This window comes from Ptiloglossa arizonensis, chromosome 1 (assembly GCF_051014685.1).
Source record: "Ptiloglossa arizonensis isolate GNS036 chromosome 1, iyPtiAriz1_principal, whole genome shotgun sequence".
In the NCBI taxonomy this organism is placed as follows: Eukaryota; Metazoa; Arthropoda; class Insecta; order Hymenoptera; family Colletidae; genus Ptiloglossa; species Ptiloglossa arizonensis.
This window is the reverse complement of record NC_135048.1, coordinates 19,251,076-19,274,193: the sequence shown is the minus strand read 5'-3', so window position 1 is coordinate 19,274,193 and position 23,118 is coordinate 19,251,076. Positions and strand designations below refer to the sequence as shown.

Here is a 23,118-nt window from a genome sequence, read left to right as displayed (position 1 = left end):
GTGACTTAATTCGAACGTTGTAAAATAATCTTTAAGAACAATGTGAAAAACTAGATGCACGGTTGCAGAAATTCGTGTCAATGTAGAGGACTATGAACAACTTCTCTTTCTTAAACTGTGATTCCCACTTACATGCTAAGATCCGTGAGGCTGTGCAACGTACGTATGCAGGTGCGCAGAATCATTATACTGCTAACTACACAACGGATCAGATAAACTCTAGACGCGAGTAATCTACTTACACGCGAATGAGTCACACGAATCACTATGAAATAACAATGTTCTGTCGATCGTTCCACAATATTTACAGTTTAGAATAGATTCTAAATGTAAATATTCAATTGTTATTTATTGCACAAGTTTGGTCGCAATTTGAAGATAAATTTCAATAGGTACGCGCACCGTGGGAAGTATAAAAGTGTCGTGTATTTTGTACACGTGTGTCATTGTAAAATGTATAGTTTAATTTGTCACGGTATTACATTCTGCCGTCGATTATTTGGTAATTTTAGATTTTAAGTTTTTCCTCATAGTCGCGTACATATTTATGAGAGTCGTACCTTGTTTAGAAGATTCCAGCGATTAAAAGAGGAACAAAATATTCCTCGCGTTCGCCTAAGTTACCGTTGGCGTCGCACGAAACAGCACCGACATTTTTGATTAACGATTCCATTCGTTATTTGTATCGCGCGCCTATTCCTCGAGATTGTATTTCAATGTGTCTTTAAATCTCCGAAAACTTTTAGTTCCACGGTGATCTTCGTATTCGTGTGTTTCGTTTTCAAGGTATCTGTACGCTTATCTTCGACGCATTCAACGAGTCTTGCAAACGGACGAAAGTCCCACCGACCAGAGGATATATTCGACCACGGCCGATGAAGACCTCGTCCGGACGCACTTCTCGTGGCAGAGTCGACCTTTGAATTTCTTCTTTCCTCTTGCTTCGAGTTTCTTGCGGATAAATTACACGATACGCTAGGAATAAAGATAAAGTACTCTTCGATGATTTTTCAATCAATTTTTCGTTTACTGTAACACTGAGGGAGACGGCATAGGTAAAAGACGAAAGAGAAGCAAGACGAGGCAAGGACGAGAAATCTTGTGGCAGTGGAAGGTCGCGTGTCACTTCACGATTTCGTATAAAAAATGTTTCGAGAGTAACTATTCTTTCAATTTTAATTCATCGAAGTGTTACGACGGCAGTTGGAGAATTGACAAAATATAGCCTTTTGAGCCACAGGTTCCCTATTCTTGGTTTAAGTTAACTGAAACATTCGAGTCTATTATGCGGTTGGGAGTAGTGATTCGGCGCATTTACGTCCGGAGCTGCAGTGACGCCATCTAGCGTTTCAACTGCAAGACAAGTGGAACTGTAACGCGAAGGAAATATTGCAACATTTAGGGCCGTGTCTGAAACGGCAGAAATTCACGATGTCAGGTGTACGTATAGATTTATATCTCTTGTAGACAGTGGACGAAGTAAATGCAATTAAAATAATGTTTCAAATATAGCAAGTGAACGTAAAGCGTAAAGTAGCTTTTCAATTGTATAGTAAACTTAACAAATGAAATAGTTTCTCTTCAACGGACAAAAGGATCGAATAAAAATATTTTATTTTCATTCACATTTTCAAAGATCCATACAACGTATTTTATTTTCAAATTTTACATACTTGTAGCACGAGTTGGAATTGTATAAAATTTGAAATAAATATAGTTTGTAAACGATCGACTGAAAAATTTCGTTTTGCGTTTCACACCGTGGGAAAAGACGATCACAATTGTTCGATCGAATTTACATTTTGTAATTTCGAATTCAGTTAGTATACGTCCAATCACTACCGTACAGCAATGCCTCGCACAATTTGTAGTTATCCTCAACACTTGGTTGTATTTTACTTGCTCTCGCTATTTTGTATTCTCGTTCCTGATGTTTCTAAAGGCAAACTGGCTGGTGATAACGCAGCGCTCTAATTTTACCTGCATATGTATTCTACGGAGAAAGGAAGATAGATCCTGGGTTAAGGGGAACGTGGTACCACGAGTAAAAGGAACACGGACAGTGTCGAGCGATGTTTTCTTCGTTTTACGAAGGCTGACCAAAACGTCTCGAACGATTCGTAATTTTTCCTAGGATTGATCTCCATTTCTCCTTAGAATACTTGTCCTTAAGGTCGTCACAGATCGGACACAGTTAAATGCTCTCCATAAGTCGGTAACAAGTACACCGAAGGTTCAAGAACACTTTTTTTACAATTGTTTTACACAAGTTGACAATTATAGAAGCATTACCACGTTTAAGTAAGAAAATACATTAACTCGAGAACCCGATTACCCACGAATACAAACGCGAATAATTATCGAACCGTAAAGAAATGAAAAAGAAAAATCGTAACATTGAAATACACCGGAGTGAATTCAAATAATCGTTAAATTTGTAACGTTGCTTTTACTATCTGTCCAGTTATGTGAATCACTTTTTTACAGAATGTTTCTAATAAATATTCAATGACCAACGCACACTGACTCTAGGTTCGATATTATTATTTTAAGAGCGTGCTACACAGTTAAGTAACTATTTTCACGAAACATATTTTTCATCGTACTTTCGACTCCTCGTTAATTATTTCCAATACTGTTTCCAAGGAACCGTTTACACGCAAAACAATTATTGCTCTCCCGAATAACCGTACCTCGATTACTTCAACCGAAACAACGCGAATACAATAAAAAAAAAAAAAAAAAAAAAAAAAAACTCCACCGTGTTCCATCGCTCATCGACTACTAAATTCGTATTAATTTTACCCGACATTTATTTACCCAATTACGCAACCGTTAAGCTATCGCGAGTTATTAATTGAAAAATAAAAAAGAATCAACGTTACTTCCGTGTTACTTTCACCGCGTTCGTCGCGAAAGCATCGTTCGAAAAATGTTTCTCTATTCGGATCTGATTCCTAGTTACCTTCGACCGAAACGTTTTCAAGAAGGTACCGGCATTTCCCTACTATCCTATGTATCTAGTTTCCTCCTTTATTCTGTCTCAGTGTGGTGGGGGGGTTAGAACGTGGTTCGCACTTCCCGGAACGTCGTTCAGGCGAGGGCAGGTGTTGCGGTGTGACGTCATTCGAACGATTCGTCGACTCGTGACCGATACAAGACGAATATCATCGCGGGCCCTCTTCTCAGTCTCCCGATCCCGGTCGGCTGGAAGTGACCCGACACGATCGGCGACGTTTCTTTTTCCACGGCTCGGATTCTCGGATCGGCTCGCGACTTTCCCGAACTTCACGCTCGACTCTGATACGCGTTATTCCCAAACGACGTTGTACGCTTCGAGCGCGAGCTTCCTCGATTTCCAGTGAACTGTTCTAGCTCACGGCGTACTCACCATCACCGTTCTCGTTATCGTGCACAACCGGCAAATTCGCTTGTTACGTAAATCCCAGCACGGTCCGCGAATCGTTGGCCAATTAGCGGGCGTCGTTTTTATCGTCCCGTCACGGTTCACGAAGAAAGTCGCTGACAAATATTACCGAATTTTTCTACGCGCTCGACCATCGGGAGGAAAATTTTCCATCGTGGAAACCGTGTATTATTTTTCGACGAAATACGTTTCACGGTCCGCCGGCCGCCTGAATCGAGGATTTCGAAAAATTTCACACCGGTACGAAGATTCAGCGAAAAATCGGGAATCCGATTGTATCGCGCGAATCACCTCGAGGCTCTGCTCCACTTTTCTCCACTGATTTTGAATGCATTTAATGAACCCCGGGGAAAGGTAATAACGGTACCCGGTACATGAAATACAAATCGAAATGCTAGCGAATCTATCCACGTACTCGGAGCGTTATGTAACGCTGGAACAACTTGGCAACCCGTACCTAAAGATCCGTTAAATTCGAGGGAAAAAATTACCGTGTTCACCTTTTTTTCCAGGCAACTTGATACGTAAACGTACACATTCGTCTTTCGTTCGATTGAAATACTTCAATTGTACATTAACGTTTTTTTAAAAGTGTATTCGTGTTATTACACTATACGGTATCGATAGAGAATATATTAATTTGTACAGTATTCGTGGATTGAAATTGTACGATATTTTAAACCATTTAACCCTGTCGAGTTTTTTTCTTTCAGTGGTTGGTTTTAAAATTGTAACTTTGTTTTTCTTTTACTTTTTAAATATCTACAGATAGTCGCGGAAATATACTTAGAACTTTCTGTTACGAATTTTATATACATTTTTTTCTCAGTTTACTCTTTATTATTTTCATTGACGAGTGGTTACGTTTATTCGACGATTGTGTTGCCAAGTTGACTCACAAAAATGTGAGTCGATCAAATTCGTGGGCAAACTTCCAATAAATCTTTGGAAGAAATCGACTATTATGAATGATTTCTGGGTGACCACTATACCTGCACGTAGTAACAAAAGGGTTAATCTTATAGAAGTGATTTGTATTCTGGAGAAAATATTCGCGAGACGAGATTATTCTTATTATAGCAAATTTGTATTATCGAGCACACGATAGAGAATTTTTACGACGGGTTGCTATATCCGAATTATTGCAAGAAGAAGCTAATAATATCATTTCTGTAAAAGATATTAATAAGTCAATGTATGATCTAAATCTACCACATGACGGGGCAAAAGAAGAAGGCAGCGGTTGATAAAGTTGTTGAAAAAGTACCGTTATTAGCGAAATAAGTGGAAAGGCTAATCGTCTTAGCAGAATACCCGTTTATGTTTATACGATGAATCGAAAAATAGTTAAGACATTTTAAAAAATTACTTAAAGAAAAACAGTGATTAATCTTGACTTTTAAACTGATTTATTTAATGGGAAAAATACAAAACAAAATAAATTTGATTGAATTTTTATACCTTTTTTTTTATTTAAATATATTGTTCTTATTTAAAAAGTTATTGGTTTTTTTTTATATTGTTTCTTTATCTCTGATTTCTACTTTTGAAAATAGAATTGTTAATACGTAACGTTATATAGTTCGTTTGTTAGGATCTGTGTTAGAACATAATTAGTCCTCTCTTTTATATCTTTGCAATGCTCTCTTTAATGTCTTAATTAAAAAGTTATTGGTCTTTTTCTTTTATATTGTTTCTTTATCTCTGATTTCTACTTTTGAAAACAGAATTGTTAATACGTGACGTTATACAGTTCGTTTCTTAGGATCTGTGTTAGAAAATAATTAGTCCTATCTTTTATTTCTTTGTAATGCCAATTAGGCAAGAATACGAGTCTTTTTCATTATTTTCGAATAATATCAACAATGATATCGAATAAAGATGGTCGTTTCTAATTCGTAAGTAGCGTTCAACGTATGTAACGTTAAAACAAGTTCATTGATTCATCCTTGACGTGACCTTGGATTTGAAAACTTGAAATTCAAGGAGAAAGTTGCTTCCTTCGAGTATTTAGATCTCAGCAACGACACAATTCAGTTCCTGTTTGTAAACACGAACGAATGAGTTTACCAGTTTACTATCTCGTGTCTCTACAAGGTCTGTTTGTTATCAGTTCATTATCTGAGTTTAACAACGATGGTTTCATAACGCGTTACTCGAAGGAAACGAAAATTAGGTAATACATGGTTCATTTGTGACAAAATTCACCCGTGTTCGAGAAGAGCAATACGATCGAACAAAGAAAGTCCATTGCCTTCCATGTATTTTAACTCGATTGAAAATTTTTTGAAAACTGTCGGCATTAATAAAAAAAAAAAAATCTGTGAAATTCAATATCGAAATTGGGAAATCTATTCCACTCGATACTCTGACGGTAATGATTCAAAATCTTTACGTTAGCAGTAATCGATTCGAACGAGAAAGTGAAATCAGCGAATCAAGAATAATACTGACTCTTCATCTGCATAAATTCCATCCTCATGGTGTTTCACACCACCGATAGTTTCATGGTAGATATTAGAAAAAACTTGTATGTCTTTTCCGATACGTATATCGTAGATTGGTCGAATAAATAAATAGAGAAAATAAAGTAAACATCCCCTTAGCGAGAGAATTATCGGATTTATAATATTTTGAAATCTTTTTTCTTTGGTGCAAAATTAAGTTTTGCAGTAACAGAGCTTTGAGAAAGGAATAATCACTTGTTTCGACCTACACAATTTAAAAAAATCAGTATTTTACCGTCACTGTAGTTTGCACACAGTGACATTTTACACACTGTTTCATATAGATTAATATTTATTATAGTTTTGTTTGTTTGGAAGAGTGTGATTAAAAATTGGTGTACATAGATCAGCGAATATTCCTATTATAGTATTTTCCGGATATTTGTGTGCCAGGAAAATATTAGATACTCGATGGTTTAGTATCCGGGGAAGGTTGAGTTTTCGTTCTTGGAATTGACCTTCTTTATCTTGGACCGAGGCTGAGTCACTCATGTACTGTTCGACAAGGAGAGTTAACGGGATACACCGACAATGAACGAAATACAGCAACAACCAGTGTCAGATTGTCTGTGAAAGCGATAAGGCATGCATCCGAGATGAGTCATCCACTACCGTAAATCGAAATTTTTATATTTTTCATTGCGTCGAGAGCATCACCAATGGATCGGCGAAACTCTCCCATTGAAAACGAATCTAAACACGAACTTGTTCGGTTTACTTTTTATCACGTTATTCGAATTATTTTAGAAAAATTGTTTAACGATGTATACGATTAAAAATAGTTGGAACAAAGTCGTGTTTGGATTCAATTTTACTAGGAGAACCTTGTCGATCCATTGATAATACTTTTCTGAAAATGTAACGGCAATGTTACAAATTTTTATTTTTATTAGTGGATACAGTTCGGTATCGATACTCGATAAATATTCATAAGTGGTTAAGTAAATAAGAGAAGGTTAAGTATTAAATGTGAGACTGAAATAGGCAGATTCAGGAAAAGATTGAAATAGAATTATTTAAACATTTATGCGAATTTACACGATTCAATTGTTCTGTCGTTTTTTCGTTCAGGTAGAGTATTGTGCAAGTTTCGTGTTACGATCGCTTAAAATGTTATCTTAAATAATTATTATTTTGAAAACTTTGATCCAACTTCGGGACCGATCAACTGTCAAAAACAAATTTTTTTATAAATCGATTTTGAAGGTGGATTCGAAGGTCACCTTTGTTTTTTTTAATAGGGCATTTTTGCCTATTTATTTATGGTCTTGTAGCTGATTCAAAGTGGAATTCAATGACCTATTTCAATACGACCTTGAGACGGTCTTGAAGCATGAATATTCAGACCGAACGTTTACAAACTAAAAATCCAATTCTGCCCAAAGAATAGAACAAAGAAATATAAACAAGACGTACACACTTCTGTTTGTATCTAATAAGAGCAGCGATAACGTGGCACACCAAAAAGGAAAGAATCGATGTGTCATTCGTTCACGATGAAAGTGATTAGAATTTACAGCAGACACGATTCCTGAATTTATTTCAATAGATCGATAAGTAGATTACGCGAAACCGATAACAACGATGAACGAAAAAGAAATCGTAGACGTACCGTTACAACCGAAGAAACAGTTACGACAGTTTTGGCTGCTGTTTCGTACAAGCCTCGTATTAAAACCAGACAGATCGAACAAGATAGTAACGTATCTAAAATAAGTCGATTCTACGTATTCTTGGCGAATACAGATTTCATTCGTGTCGCGTGTTTCGATACTAAGAACTTCAACGGAAGTAATTTTCAAAATCGTGTGGAAATTAACTAGCGGTCATTCCAGCAATTTAACACACGCGAACTATTTTTCTTTAAATACTGCCCACCGATAAATCGACATTTACAAATTACAAGCAATCGGAGGAAGGAAGTACTAGACGGTACGAGTACTGGCAATACTATACAAAATACTATACTATACGCCAAATACTATACAAAATAGTTACAAGTTGAGTACAACGATACTTCGAATACAAACGTACAAAGCTTTCTTGATATCTCGAGCCGAAGCATCGTTAGAAATTATTGGGTTGTTCGGAAAGTCATTTCGTTTTCCAAAATGGAGAATATATAATTTAATAAAACGTTTATGCGTTCTAAAAAAATCGTGTTTCATTTTTATCAAAAAAAAAAAAAAAAAAAACGAAATGACTTTCCGAACAACCCAATATATGTGCACGTTTTTCATTTAGTTCCTCCGGTTCGATTTTTAATTCGTAAATATACGGATATTCGAATTTTGTAACGTTTCAAGGTCACGTCGTTACAGGTCATTGCATTCCCCTAGGAATCTACCGGACAGTGCAAAAGAACAACCTCGAAATCTATGTTCAAAGTCAACCGAGAGAAAACGTCTCACCTGCCTGAAATCGAGCCAACACGCGAAATAAATCTATTTAAACGTCAAACCTTCGAAACGATACTCGAAGAGCTCGTAGTAACCATCCTGTACACTCCTGTCGATCTATTCGCGGAAGTTTTTCATTTTTCGATAGTTCGATTTTCAAAATTTGGTGAAACTGTTCGCGAACTTCGGGTCCCCATCGAGAGCGAAACGAGCGATGATAGAGATCGTTGAAACTTTTGAAAAATTTCTTAAAAGTTCTCGCGAGTGGTGGAATTGCAACGGGGGAAAAAAAACGGAACGTCGAAACGCGTCTCGTGAAATTCTAACGTTGTTGAATCTCCCGCGACACGGTCCTAGTTCACGAAGCGTACTTCAAATCCCTGGTAAATCGTTTCTAGAATGTCCTCGAAGGTTAGAGGCGTTGCACGGTAACGTATGAACGACTTCGTGGCCCGGACACGGCAAAGGATGCGGAAGAGTCGAAGTGGAACGTGTCGACAGAAGCAGCTGGCTCCAGTTTCCATTACGTTGCAATTTCACAACTATTTCCATAGATTGGCAACGGGGCGAACGGTTCGCCCCGGTCGTACGTGAAACTCCGTTCACGTGAGGCGTGCACGAGAAAACTCGTGATTATAAATAACGTCAGCGTAAAAATCAGAATTAGCGGCTGACGTAGAACTTTATTGAAACAAGTGTTCTCGCCAAATCTGGCGCGTCGCGATAATAAGTAGCGCAAAGTGGTACCGACATCTGTCGTGCATTTTCGTGTACCGTGCGTATTAATAATTTCTCATTAGCAACGGGAACGTTTCTCCGTAGTAAATAATCGACACCCCGGATCGAATCGCCGTGGTACCCTTTCGGGTATTCCCGGTACCGTGTACACACGCGTGTATCGTAATATACTATAAATAACGCGTCGAAAAGATACAATATCTCGTTACCATCGTCGTTACCGTACTCCAATTAATGAAACGTACTATACGATCCAACATGGACACACTGTAATTTACCACTTTACCTAGACACGCTGTATCTTCTATTTTTTTTCGATCCACTCGACCGGTACGGAAAATCGCCTTGAATTTCTCGCCGATTCTTGCCACGGGGCTCGTCCTCTTTCGGATCAATTTTCACAAGTTTCTCGAGGTGCCACAAAACGATCGAACGATTCGTAAAAACGTCACGTCTCCGTCCCACGGTGGGTCTGTAAAGGGTCAAAGGGATACTTAACTCGTTCGCGCGTACACGTCGGTACAAGTATCCACGTGGTCGGTGGTCGGTGGTCGGTTCGTTTGAACGATCGCCATAGCCGTGATTTCGCACGAGATGTTCCACGAGCCTCCACGAGTGCGACGACTTTTAAACTGCGCGTAAACGATTCCAGGTGCGAGGCCGATCGAATCACGTGGAACGGAAACTGTACGGCGGCAGTTGGCAACCGGCGGTAAATTCGCCTGTAAAATAATTTCGCGAGCTGGTTACGCGATCGGCAACTGGGCCACTGTCATTCGCCAATGAGGCGATTTACGAGAAGGAAGTCGCGAGTGGACACCGTGTCTCCGTTTCTAGCACAGTTGACACGCCGACCGCGAAGTTGACGTCGCGAAGCGCTGGAAAGAACTGGCCAACCAGGAGCCAACGAAACGAGATTCCTGTTATTCCTTCCTCCTCTTGGGCCCGCCGTTGCCTTACCTTACCTTGCCTTGCCTTGCCTTGCCTTGCATTGCCTTGCCTTGCCTTGCATTACCTTGCCTTGCCTTGCCTTGCATTACCTTGCCTTGCCTTGCCTTGCCTTGCCTTGCCTTGCCTTGCTTTGCCTTGCCTTGCCTTGCCTTGTCTTGCCTTGTCTTGCCTTGCCTTGTCTTGCCTTGTCTTGCCTTGTCTTGCCTTGCCTTGTCTTGCCTTGCCTTGCCTTGCCTTGCCACGCCAACGTCATCGTACGCGATCATAGCCGTGGCTCGTCATCTGACTTCGTGCCGCGTCTGACGTCATCCGAGGAACTCGAACGCTGTCAGTAGCGCAGCCTCCGGGAGATCCTGGTAACACCGCTAGGAGATTCCTACCGTCCCTTACGCGACAAAATAGTACATTGTGTTACCTTACAGGGATCGAAAGAGACAGTTGCTTTTTATTTAACGATGGTTCTCACTCGTGATTTTCCTGAAGAGAAATTTTTGTTCAGGTGACTTCGCGACGAGACACCGTCGTTAGTTCAGGCTTTTGGAAAATCTTTCTCGAGGAATGGATATTTTCGAACGGGATTCGAGTACCTTAAACAAGAATTAGTGGTTTCGAATTTTTGATCGATCTCACTAGTGACTTTCTTGAAAAGAAATTTTTCAAGAGGTAACCGCGCGAGAGATCTGTCTCATCGTTGGAACTTTTTTGGAAAAGGAACAAGTATAGTAAGAGTATAGTAGAAGTGTAATATTATGTTGCAGCTTTTATTTTGAACAATAAATACGAAATAATAAGAAACGAATTGTCTTGTAAGAAGTATCGAAGGGAGGTGTAAACGTGTTAAAAATAACACCCGATTTTTTCAGCGATTAGGAACATTTTCAAGCTCGTCGAAAGAAACATCTGTTCTTGTTACGAAAGGATTTTTATTTTTACGAGAACTATTGTTACATAAGTTTCGTTTGAATCGTTTCGCGTATTGAAACAGTTTCATAACTCTTTCGATTCCTGATATCTTTCTATAAGGTTTTCGAACGAATTCGGTAATAAATGCTCGCGAGTCGTGGAAAAGTTTGTGCTTCGAGAACGATTATCGACGAGAATCCTACATCCTGGGTTAGAAATATTTAAAAAAATGCATACATCGAACTATGATTCTTCGTAAATTGTTATTACCGATTTACCGATAAATTCTAGATTCCACAAGTTTCCAAAAACCTTTAATCGCGAATGGAATTTGAATCGGTTCTATAAGTTTGCTTCGAAATGTTCGAAAGGGTTATTCGTTCTGTACAAGTCGTGGATAAAATAATTTTTCTTACGTTCGAACCCGTCGATCGTGAATTATTCGAATTAAATACCAGTGTACGCGACGAATAAAATATAAAATTACGGGTCTAAAAGTATTCCGGCACGTGCCGTGTTTTTTTTCATTTTTACTTTCTGAAAATATTTTTAACACCGTTACACCTGTATCGAGTGTAAATGAAATCACGTGGAAAATAATTCTCGCACTACCACCGTCATTTTTCGAGCGTTCTCTAGATTTCAACCGATGTCGGAATCGGTCACGTGTAAGACTAAAAAAAAAAAGCCAACGCACAGGATACAGTGATTGCTATGTATTTGGCACAGTGATCGTTCCGAGCAGGGCTTTCTGTAGTTTCTCACTGGGTCATTGTATCCTTTCGTCGGCTCATCGATGGCAATTCGTCTTTACCAGTTCACTCTTTCACCTCGCTTCTTCCTTCGAGTGTTCCCTCCAAGAGGACAGAAGACAAGAGGAGGTTCGCCACTCACGACCTCCTCAAGGTGAATTCGCAAATCCTAGTAAACGGCGGTACGAGTATTTCCAGGGGAATCTAAACTATGGCGCAGGAGAAACTCGGATCATTTCGTGCAACGGTTAATGTTGCGATAGTTCGAATAAAGATTCATCGAACAACACTGTCGTATTTTCGAGAACAATTTTTTAACAACGAAACAACAAACGTATCACTTCGTCGCTTATAACGTTCGAAGTTCAAGTTCGGTTGTTAAGAAATTGTGGAATTCTCATTTTTTTCAAACCACGACGCTTTATTTTCGATAAAATCGGAATCACTGGTTATTAGTTATTTCACAGAGGTTAATGAAATTTTAATGGTTCGATGAAAAATTAAATTTTAGAGAAGGGTTTTTTTTTATCGTGTAACGAATCAGTGCACAACTGACCATTGGTAAGCATTCAGTCGGATGTTTTTTCGAAAATGTTCCTCTTAGGTAACCCACTATGTGTGTCATCGTAGACATACATTTCCATTATCGGGTCCAAGCAAGTGTTCGTTCTTTATGTTCTTTCAAACTACGCCACTCCATTATAAGGTAAATGTCTCGAGTCTCGACATCTACATACTTTTTGACAATCGTCGCTTTGAATGATAATAGAAAATTCCGCGTATTATCTTCTGCCTCCATTATCGCACTGGAAGATAGAGAATTGGACCGAACTGCAAACGGTATCTTTTATTTCTGGTACAAAGTTAATAATTTCGTACATAAACTTTTACGAAACGATTCTCTTAATGCTCGTTAAACGCTCATCATTGCCCGAGTATTGTCTCAGCTTTCGTAAATGTGCAAAATGAAAACCGAAAATGTTGCAAAAATATACTCATCGATTCTAAGATAAATTTCCTAAACTTCATCCGACCGCAATTGAAGATACACGGTGTACTTATATCGAGGACCTTAAATCGAGCGATTGTCCTATCGAAAATTAAGAGTCGATCAGAAAAATTGCCTTATTACTTACAAAAATATTTCTACGAGCCATTTCTCATCGATACACGCGAGACGTGTGTATTTACGTTAACGAAGAATAGAAATTCCAAAGTATTTCTATTTTCTTTTTCGATACTCGATTATCGATATTGTTTCAACGAAGCATCGAGAAAACATTTATCGTACGAGAAACGAACGTTTAATGTGAATTTCGAACGGTTATCGATTTTCCACGTAGGTGAGAGAAAAGTTAATTTTTCACGTGTACGGAGGCTCGGCTACCCGCTTAAGTGAACGCGTACGAACAGATACGAAAGTTGTCGAAGGGACACGGGACTCGTTAGCAATTTTCCGGTTGTTGGCTCGTCGGTTTGGCTATCCGAGTGGCCGAGCACACGTATCGAGATGCGTCGACGTCACAGCCGGCGATGGTATTCCGGTCGACGTTCGCAGCTCTCCTGAGTCGGTTAACCTGGCCCAGAAACTAAGCCGGAACTGCTGGAGGAATCAATGACCTTGGCACGAGTAATGCCAGGACACGCGTCTGCGAGGAAGAAAGTTCCATTTGCATCTGTTGCGCTGTGAAGCGGAATCGAAAATTCTACGCTCACAGCCAGACCCGGTAGCTCGTTATTTCGAACAAGAATAAAGGAAGATAGCGGTAAATTGATTATTTGAACGAAAGTAGAGATCTGGAAGAAAGAATTAATTGGAGTAAGATATTTCACGTAAACGCCGCGCGAGGAAATGAAACGGCGAACGATGCGCCCGTTAAAAGTTTTCATTTAATTAATTGAAACGCGATGGTTAATTGGGGCAACAATTTCGACGAATCGTGGAAATACTAATTACGTCCTGATTGAGACGAGACGAACTCCTCGGACGAGATTGGCAACGATCGGGTTTACACAGAATTTATGTCTCGTAATAGATACCGTGAGAATAAATATCGCGAGCGATAGAAATAGAACATTCCCTCCGATGTTATCTTGAAAATTATCGAGGCCCGTGGAACTTTTTCAAACAATCTTTGTTTGTCGAGCAACGGTAGAAGATAGCAAAGTCGAAGTCTTTTTATTCTAAATTCATAATTAACGAGTAACGTAAAATTAGTATCTGTAGGGATCCTCTTTGGACAACGATCGATAGCGGTGGACATCGAATGGTACTTACGTTACAGCGTTTACATATATAAGGAGATAAATTCGAATTCAAGTGTAAAGTCTTCGATTCTTAACAAGAATTGTTACTTTACCGTTATTTGCATTTTCTGTGCAAGAAAAGTGAGAAATTTCTATCAAAAGTGGCGAACATTTGCAAAGAACTTTATTCGATACACTTAAACTAAATGTGGAAATTATTGTTCTTTTCTTGGCAAAATAGGAGACGTATATGGATTAAATCGTAGAACAGCTTTTTTAAAGAAATTACTGCTGATAGAGAAATTAATCACGCTTAAATCAAATGTGAAAATTATTGTTCTTTTCTTGGCAAACTAAGAGACGTATATGGATTAAATCGTAGAATAGTTTTTTCAAGAAATTACTGCTGATAGAGAAATTAATCGTAGAATAATCGTTCGGAGAAATTAGCACCGGTGGAAAACTTAATTGTAGAAGAGTTGTTCGGAGAAATTACTACCGCCGGAGAAATTAAGCGTAGAGGAGTTTTTATAAAACAAAATTAACACCGATAGAGAAATTAATTGTGGAGTAGTTTTTAGTAGAAATTGGTAACGATTGTCCAGACGAAGGTATTAAACTCCTCGTCGTGTTTACTCGAGGGGAACAATATTTATGGATACCTGTTGATAAACTTCGATTACAAAAGAATTGTATCGGGTCGTTCGGAAAGTCGTTTCCTGTTCCAAAATGGAGAATATGTAATTTGATAAAATGTTTATACATACTAAAAAAATCGTGTTTCATTTTCACAAAATAAAGAAAAGAAACGAAATGACTTTCCGAACGACCGGATAGATTGCTCGAACGATAAAACAGAACATCTTCGTGTCTAACACCGTGTACTTTGTCTACACGAATCGATCCATCGAGCCCACGTAGCAACGTGGCTCCAAGGTGACTAGTGTCTGTTTTATTCCCGCTAATAAGGATTCGCGAGGTACGGTGCACAGTAGTAACAGCTTTCGACGAGATAATGCCCGGAATAGCGAGTGCAACGGGCCTTATGGTTGCGCGTATTCGGCCGGTTACTCGCCCCAAAGCGAAGGTATTTCTCGAAGCAAGTGTTCGACAAATTGAAAGAATAATTGTACAGATCGAAACGTTTCAATGGAAATGACAACTCATTCGACGAATTAACGACTTAACGATGAATTTTTTTACATTCCAACAATGCGCATTCGAGGATAAAATTGGGTAGACGAATAGTCGAAACGGTTATCATTCGAATTTCATAAAATTGAAACTCTTATTAATGGGAAATTAAATTTCATTCGTTCTATATTCTCATTGTACGTGTTTAACGAAAACAAAATCACGGGAGTGTATCGTAATGAACATATTACGAATAATTAATAATACGATTGGTTTAGGATCAATATTTATTCCACTTTGCTGGATTATGTTTCGGTTCGTTGTATCGTTGTGTCGTTCTTCTTTGAGATCCGATATTGATACAAATTTTTTACAAATTTCCATCCATAATTGAAATGTATTGGTAAATGAGTTAAATAAGATCTCCGAGGTGGGAAACACTTGTTCCGTTTGTTTCTTTTGATTACATTGTGCGACACGATTTTTGTCTTCCGATAACCAGTGGGTGATCTTTGTAACACCGCATTCCTCGAACAAGAATCCGGAAGTGAAATTGTTGCATCGCTCCCAGTTTTCAAAAAGGAAAACGAAATTTTGTAAAAACTCCGAATTTTCGACAATAATGAGGTATTAGACGAAAAGTAAAAATGTTGGAAAGTTCTAATTCGTCTCCAAAAATAGAAGAGAGTTTCTCGAATATAGTGGTGTATAGCTTGTTAATTATTTTTAGTTTTAAATAGTTATAAATTAACGTCAAAATTGAAAAAACTGCCGATGTGTGTAATTTCTTTGTACTATTTTTGTATTTTTACGAAAAGTTCTTTACCTAGGACGAAAATTCTATCCAGGATCGTATTCTATGGACAACTCTGAAAAAGTTGTTTAAGTGAAAAAAGTCCGAACAGAAGTTGGCCGAGAAATTATTCGACAGCACTATATGTACAGCGGATTCGGCAGGGCTGTAACTATGCGTAATCAACGTCAATGTAGAGGATTCAATCGGGCATCCACTTTGTGTAAATAATGTTTGACTTTCTTTTTAACATATCGGTGTTCTATCCTTTTTCTAGTATATTTCTTTGGATACAAATTATCGAACTATGATGTACTATTTAATAAATTTCAATTAACGGATATTTTATTAGAAATTGTTGAATAGTTAAAAATTCAGTGGCTAGGGTTTTCTTCTTAGGTAAAGAATATTTTATAAAAATGCAAAATTAATACAGGAAAACTACGCACATTGGGACTTTTTTAAACTTTGACGTTAATTTATAATTATTTAGGAACAAAAAGAATTAATGAATTGTATCCCAGTATATTCGAAAAATTTTCTATTTTCGAGGACCGATTAGAACTTTCGAACGTTTTTACTCTTTCAGATTCTTGTTTGAAGAGTATGGCTTTACAAGGATCACCCACCGAACCACCCACAGCAGAAAAACGTTTCAATTAACGAGGCAGTGTAATTTAGGATCACGCGAAGGAAATAGAAGCAAATAGGGCAAAGAAAAAATCAAAGACACTCCAATTATTCGCAGTGAAATTATTTCATATAAGTTCAATGCATTCTTCCACGTTACAAAAGTTTTCAATATCGTAATATACTATTCTAAATTCGCAGCCAATTAGCTCGGTACTACCCGCGGCGAAGAATTATTGTTTTTGCCGGTCCTTGTGTAAGCCCCATGATCCAGACTAAGACCCTCTCTTCGCCAATCTTCGTGAGTCAGGTCCACGCTCTGCGTGTGCTCCTGACGCGAAGTTTGGAGAAACGGGGCACTCCTCTAAGGGAGTGGAACGCGTCGTGCATTTCCTCTTTAATCGGGCCCATTGAGGAGAAACGGGACCGACCTAGTAGGATCAACTCCACGGTACGCGTCGCGTCCTTCCCAATTTTGTCTCGTTTTGTTCGTCGATGTAATTGCTCGGCAAAACGAAACGAGGAGATCGAAGGAACATTGACTCCTTCTATCTCTGCAGTTAGAGTAAGTTAATTTTAAGGCCACCGTACAAATACCTATGCTCTGCCAAGCAATTATCCAATCTTTAGTTTATTTTTCCTCGCTTCCTCGTTTCTCAGTCCGGTCACCACTGCTTGTTGCATAAGCAAGTGACCGGCTGTGTAGCTGGTCCGAACGGTCAGTTGCTGTCTCTTCCGGTGCGTCCGCTTCCAGAGAGGGCATGTTTACGCGTAACAATAGTCTCGTATATCCGCTGTTGTTGATATTTTCAGCAAACTTCTTGTACGTTAACAAATTTTTTAACTTACAGATTTAAAAAACTGATTTATAGACGAAAATAGAAAATGAAATATCTTTTGTGTGTTACAGCATGTAGAACTTTCAGGGTCTGCTAAACCAGCCCCTTTCATCCTTCGACCCTTTTCTAGCCTCTTCAATCCTTACCCTTATGGCTGTTCCGTACTGTGTAATCATCCAGCGGATTGCGAGGCGAAAGAGATACTTCGGCGAGCTAAAGATTCATGGGTACACAAATTTCATATAATGTGTAATTATTGTACATAATTCACGAGCATTTAATGTATTGTGCTTAACGAAATGTTTGCCAAATTACACCTAAGATTGTACACGATGTAGAGATATTCCAAAATTAGATCTTATATATTATATAATAATGTGTATTTGATAATCTATTCAATAGTAGTTAATATTGTACGGTTTAAAAATATCTATATTTAATACCTTCGATCGAACACACGTCACCTGTTTTTACACTCACATGTTCGTGCACACCACTTAACAAAAGTAGCTTACAAATACGTGTAACTTCATTTCCATTTTTCATTCTCTCGTTCATTCAGCACGTATGGGAAAAATTTTATTCGAATAAAATTCACTCGTAATGATTTATTTGCGACGCTTATTCCATCGAGTAATTAAATTTTGTATTTGTTCGTTGCGACTTCGTTCTAGAATTTAAATTCAATTTATCCGATTCATTTATCTCTTATTCGTTGTTTGGAACTTTTACGTGGATACAAATTTTGTCCATCCTTGCTAACAACTACTTAAATAAAACAACGAGTACACTCGCACAGAGCAATAATTCTTATTCTTCTAATACCATTGTCGATGCTTTCCCTAGACATTTTGGTACAATTGAAAAGTTTTCAATCGTTATTCGCTATAACAATCAATGTCCTTTAAAAGTGTATATTAAAAAAATCTGTTTTACGACATATTTTAATTTTGTAGATATTTAACTTAAATTCGTTACAAGAATGATATAGTTCTAGAAGTAAGTTAAGAAACGGTTGGATGCCTCGTCTAGAATAATGACATTCGTTTATCTTTTATAAAATACGAAGGTAATTAAACAATAAGTGCGAGAACATCTTAAGTGTGGGGTTCGGGGCAAGTGCCCCGTCTGCCCACGCTTAAGGGCAGTAACGACCATAGTGTATTGTAAACACGAATCGAAACGTTGAAGTAACGATCGAATTTACGTTTAAAAAGATCTCTTAAACGTTAACTAGAACTCTTCGATTTTCATTCGATACCAAAACATTATTCGTCTTCCGTTCTCCAGGCAACCGAGGGTAAAGCTGTGTTGTTACCGGAAGAGATGGACATGATCAGGGCAAGTCTGGTAGCTGCAACCGGTGCACTAGACGCGAGTGGAAATCCCATGGTTACGGAAATGCTGAACGTCGACACAGCCACAGTTCCCGAAGAACTATTCCGGAAATACACCGAGACGGACTCCAGACCTTTGACGCCTGCACCGACGCTCGCCAGTGGGCCTGCTTTAACGAACAGACCGATTCAAGAAGAATTTCCGATCACTTGCAACCCCCAAGAACGCACCATGTTGGTCTTGGACCTCAGAGCGAGCTCCAAGAATCAGATGGTTCGTGATTAACGATAACGTTACCGACAGAGACGGTCCAAAATTTTTATCCCGATAAAATCTTTCGTGTAACGAACAAAACGAAGTAACTCTTTATCGATAACTTCGTGCTCGAATTCGAGTAGTTGGAAAATTGAAATTTCCATCGATGGATATTTGCATTCTTCGAACACTCGAAATCAGAATTCGTATCGTAGAATTTAAAATTTGCAAGATCGTTCGAGTTCGTACGGGTCGAGTCGATTTTCAACGAACGATAATTGTTCCATTTCTAGGAAAACGAAACTTTCACTTGGCACGCTTTGACGTTGGAATTGCCACCGACTCCTCGAAAAACCAAGATTTTCGTAACTAAATCGACACCTCGACATCGGTCACGTTCGCCGAACCCACCGACCGATGTGCCAGCCTCGTCCCCGAGTGCAAACACCTACGAACTGGTATTTGAAAATTGAATACATTTCAAGTCTGTGAAAAATTTCGCGACATTTTTGTAAGTATTGCGCTAGTTTTTCATTTACTCGAGAAATAATACAAATCTCCGTTTCAAAAAATTCTTTAAGAAAACTTAACTTCGTAATCTATAAACGATTGGAAGATCGATAACACGAAAGCAATGAAAATATTTCATGCAAACGTGTGCTCTGTTTGACGTTGTTCCCAAGTTATAGCCATTTATTGTACACCCGTGAATTCTTGATCAAAAACTAAGTTTGGTGTAACCGATTCTACTAAATTGTTTGTACGAAGTGCTTGATAATTCTCTTCTAAGAGTCGAATCGGCTCTCTTGGAAGTCCTACGTGTTCATAGTACATTTATGTTTATTCACGATTCCTACTTTCTTTAAAAAAAAAATCAATGTTCCAATTTAATCAACCTGTATCCAAGAAATAATTTTCTTTTGTAATTTTTGAAAAATCGACTAAAATTCGTGCAATAATGGGCGAAAGAAAAATATTTTTCTACCGTTAAATGCAGTGTGAAGCACTGCTTCGTAAACAACGTGAAAAGGAAACGAATATTTCTATTGCATTATCGAATTTGTATGTGCTGTTCGGTACAAAGCTATTTATATTTTCCAAGAGTTCCAACAGAGCCACGGAGGAAGACGAAACAGGCAGAACAAACAAGGAACTTGCAATCACTCGAAGGAGAGGGAAGCGACTACGAAAAGGGAAATACAGAAGGGGTTCTGCTTACAGACAACAAACGGAAGTCCATGATCTACTGGAACCAACCGAAACTCAAATATCGCACATAGGAGACGGTTCGAGAAGAACTTCGTTAGTGAAACGTTTCTATATTTTCGTTGTACCTGAATCATTTTGCAGGGTGAAACGTGCTCTATTAAAAAAGTATTTTTACAAATTTTAAAGATACACAGTATTCGCTAAATTGAGTAAAAAATTATGGTACAGTATCAGTGCAGAGACCATTGAATCACTGTCTTTCTACGGAAACTTTTTAATCGTCTTGTCTTTCATTTTATCATATATTAATACATTTTACTCGTGCGAGAATATCGGTAAAAAGTATCTTTTAAGTTTCTTTTCGTTCCTTCTTCTTTTAGAATTCACACGTCCAATGGCGACACGGAAAATCCATCGTCCCCCAAAAAGACTTCTGCGTTAAGCACTCTACCTGCTACGATGCCTCCTAGTTTCATCGAACCAGATATTTTGAAACACTTGTGTAGAGAGTTGGATCGAGATAAAGTGGAAGCAGAGTTTTCATTCAGGGTGAGTTTTGAACGCGATTTGTAATCGTAAATGTAGAATTACAACGAATATCCGTTACTTGTATTTTCAAAGATACGTCGAAAATTCAAATATTAACGTCGGTATAGGAGTTTCTAATTATTATCGAAGTAAATAAAAAGTGATTGCGCGAATCTTAAATTAAATTGAACTGAATTAATTTAATTCTTTTAATCCGTGACGTATCAGAAAAGAATCATGTTGGAAGAAGCTCTGCGCGCCAAAGGCGAGGGTTATTCGCGTTTAAGAGGATCTCAAACTTCTTCAAACCTAGCAACGGTAGGTGCACCGAGAGTATTTTCTCGCCAAGCGGCACGTTTCGAGATTCTCGACAGTAACAGTCTATGCGGTACGTTTATCAAATTAATCGTTCTGCAATCTAATCATCGTTAAATATATCCGAAGTATTCGTTTCGAGTTTCCTTTGGTAAAAACTTTCACCTACAAACGAAAACGTGTTAACGTGTCCCACGAAAATGATCAAAAGACACGTAAATTCTACGAAAATGATTTTATATATTTTTTTTACAGGATTAACGGTGTTAGAGTATATCGGCAAACATGTTTTCGTCACCTCGGGAAGGAAATTAATTTTTGGCAGGGTTTTTAACAAATTTCAGGAAGACTCGTTGCAAAGCAGGTATATTTCACCGAGCGACGTTCGCGAAGCTCTTCAAGAAATGATCGGGAAATCTATGACCGAAGAACAGGAGGCATATTTGAAATTTGTGATCGGGGACATCGACGAACCCCTGAATTTCAGAAGCTGGTGCGGTTTGTGCGCATCGGTGGAACGATTATTGTGCCCCCTTCCCCAGAAAGAAGTTGATCCTCCATCGTGGTTGGAGAGGGTAGATTTCGAAGCATTGGAACGAAGACTCAAATCTGTCGTTGTAGATCCTAAACTGCGTTTCTTTTTAAGAGAGATTCGTGACAAATAAAACACTGCGATAGAAATCAACAGTGACTACCCACGAAGTTAGTAAATAATTCCTCTATTCTGCTTTCAGCGATTCTCTTTATGTTAAATCTAGATTTTTAATTTTCAAACAAAATTTGACCATTTAATGACAATCTCGAGAAACTGATTCGTGTTATAGCTAATTCGCTTGAAAGTGGGGTAGGTAGCGATTTCTATCTCACACATGCGATGAACTCGCACGTATTGTTCGAAAAGAATGGACAGGATAGGTTAAGAGCGAGCGAGACAGAGCAACAACGAGCGAGTCTCGCATTACAAACGACTTCGCACGTGTACTTAATTGTCAAACATTAATGTTAAATAATACATTTTATACTCTTCGTTGTATCTTCGTGGAAGTATTACCAATGGATCGATCGCTTTTAATTATATATTACGCGAATCGTTTTGGAAAACTTTCGCTTGTAATCGAAAATAGACAGAATTGAGTCTTATTTGAACTTATTTCCCGTGGAAAAACTTCGGTAACTCATTGATAATACTGTTACGAAGAATTAACGAAAAATAGAGAATATTCGCTTTTCGATAATCGATGAAATTGGATCTACGATCGATACGTCGCTTATATCGTACAAATATGAAGAGTGCAGTGGGTTGATTTCGTTGTTTCGATCGATGAATTAAAATTGTTTCTTGTTAGCGGGAGTTATACTGTCGATCGCTAGCTTGTAGAAAACACCAACCAACAGATTTTGATTTTTTCGCCTCCTGGTGGTTGTATTTGTAGTTGATCGAGGAGGTTGCTACAACAAAAGAGAGAGAAAGAGAGAGAATCCAGTGAAAGCTGAAAATACATGGCGAACGAGGGGCATCTATCGAGAAACGAAGTAAGCATAGGAGAAAGGTGGATAAGGTAGGAGATAGATACGTGTGTGGTGTGTGTCTTACTCGTTCCGGGGCCATCTTTTCAGGTGCCATTGGGACACATATCACAGATGAGAACAATGCTTATTCGTTCATTGTGATCTATTCCATTTTATAATTCAAAACTTTTAATTTTATTCAAAGTTTGTCTATTTCTGATATATGTACGTATCCGCATTCTTCTTGTCCCTAATTTAAATTAAAAGTTTTTAAGGGTTGTTAAGGGGTTAAATATATTAATATTAGGTTTGATTGATCACTCGTCCAATCACTAATTTTTGTTGATAAAGCAACTTACCTTCTTTCACATACAGCAGAAGAGTAGCTAAAGGAAATAGGGGGCAATTATCAATTTCTTGTGATGTACTAATTTCTTCTAACTAAATATTTTCCTCTAGTACAAATATTCCCTTTCAAATGAAAAATTTTTCGTTATACAAACCGTTTATTATTGAACCACTGCGTCCCTCAACTTGAATGGCACACTGACAAAAGAAGGACTCTCTCTGTGCTCCTTCGATTTTTATTTATTTTTGCAGGATGATGAATTATAGATCTCTGTTACCAGGTGTAAAATATAAGG

At 38.2% G+C, this 23,118-nt stretch overlaps 1 protein-coding gene across 1 annotated transcript; it reads left to right on the top strand.

Moving 5' to 3' along the window:
* Positions 1-6,522: 6,522 nt before the first annotated feature.
* On the top strand, positions 6,523-21,654 carry LOC143150512 (uncharacterized). Its single transcript, XM_076318849.1, has 8 exons — positions 6,523-6,547; positions 17,392-17,547; positions 18,611-18,931; positions 19,207-19,371; positions 20,016-20,215; positions 20,503-20,671; positions 20,879-21,038; positions 21,221-21,654. The coding sequence occupies exons 3-8, from the start codon at positions 18,647-18,649 to the stop codon at positions 21,628-21,630; spliced, it is 1,389 nt and encodes a 462-aa protein (XP_076174964.1). The 5' UTR covers positions 6,523-6,547; positions 17,392-17,547; positions 18,611-18,646; the 3' UTR covers positions 21,631-21,654.
* The last annotated feature ends 1,464 nt before the right edge of the window (positions 21,655-23,118 follow it).

Excerpts from the sequence above, each read along its gene's own strand:
- LOC143150512 (XM_076318849.1), top strand. The coding sequence starts at position 18,647 with ATGGACATGATCAGGGCAAGTCTGGTAGCTGCAACCGGTGCACTAGAC. Across the intron at positions 20,216-20,502 it reads GACGGTTCGAGAAGAACTTC|AATTCACACGTCCAATGGCG; the intron begins GTTAGTGAAACG and ends TTCTTCTTTTAG. Across the intron at positions 20,672-20,878 it reads AAGCAGAGTTTTCATTCAGG|AAAAGAATCATGTTGGAAGA; the intron begins GTGAGTTTTGAA and ends GTGACGTATCAG.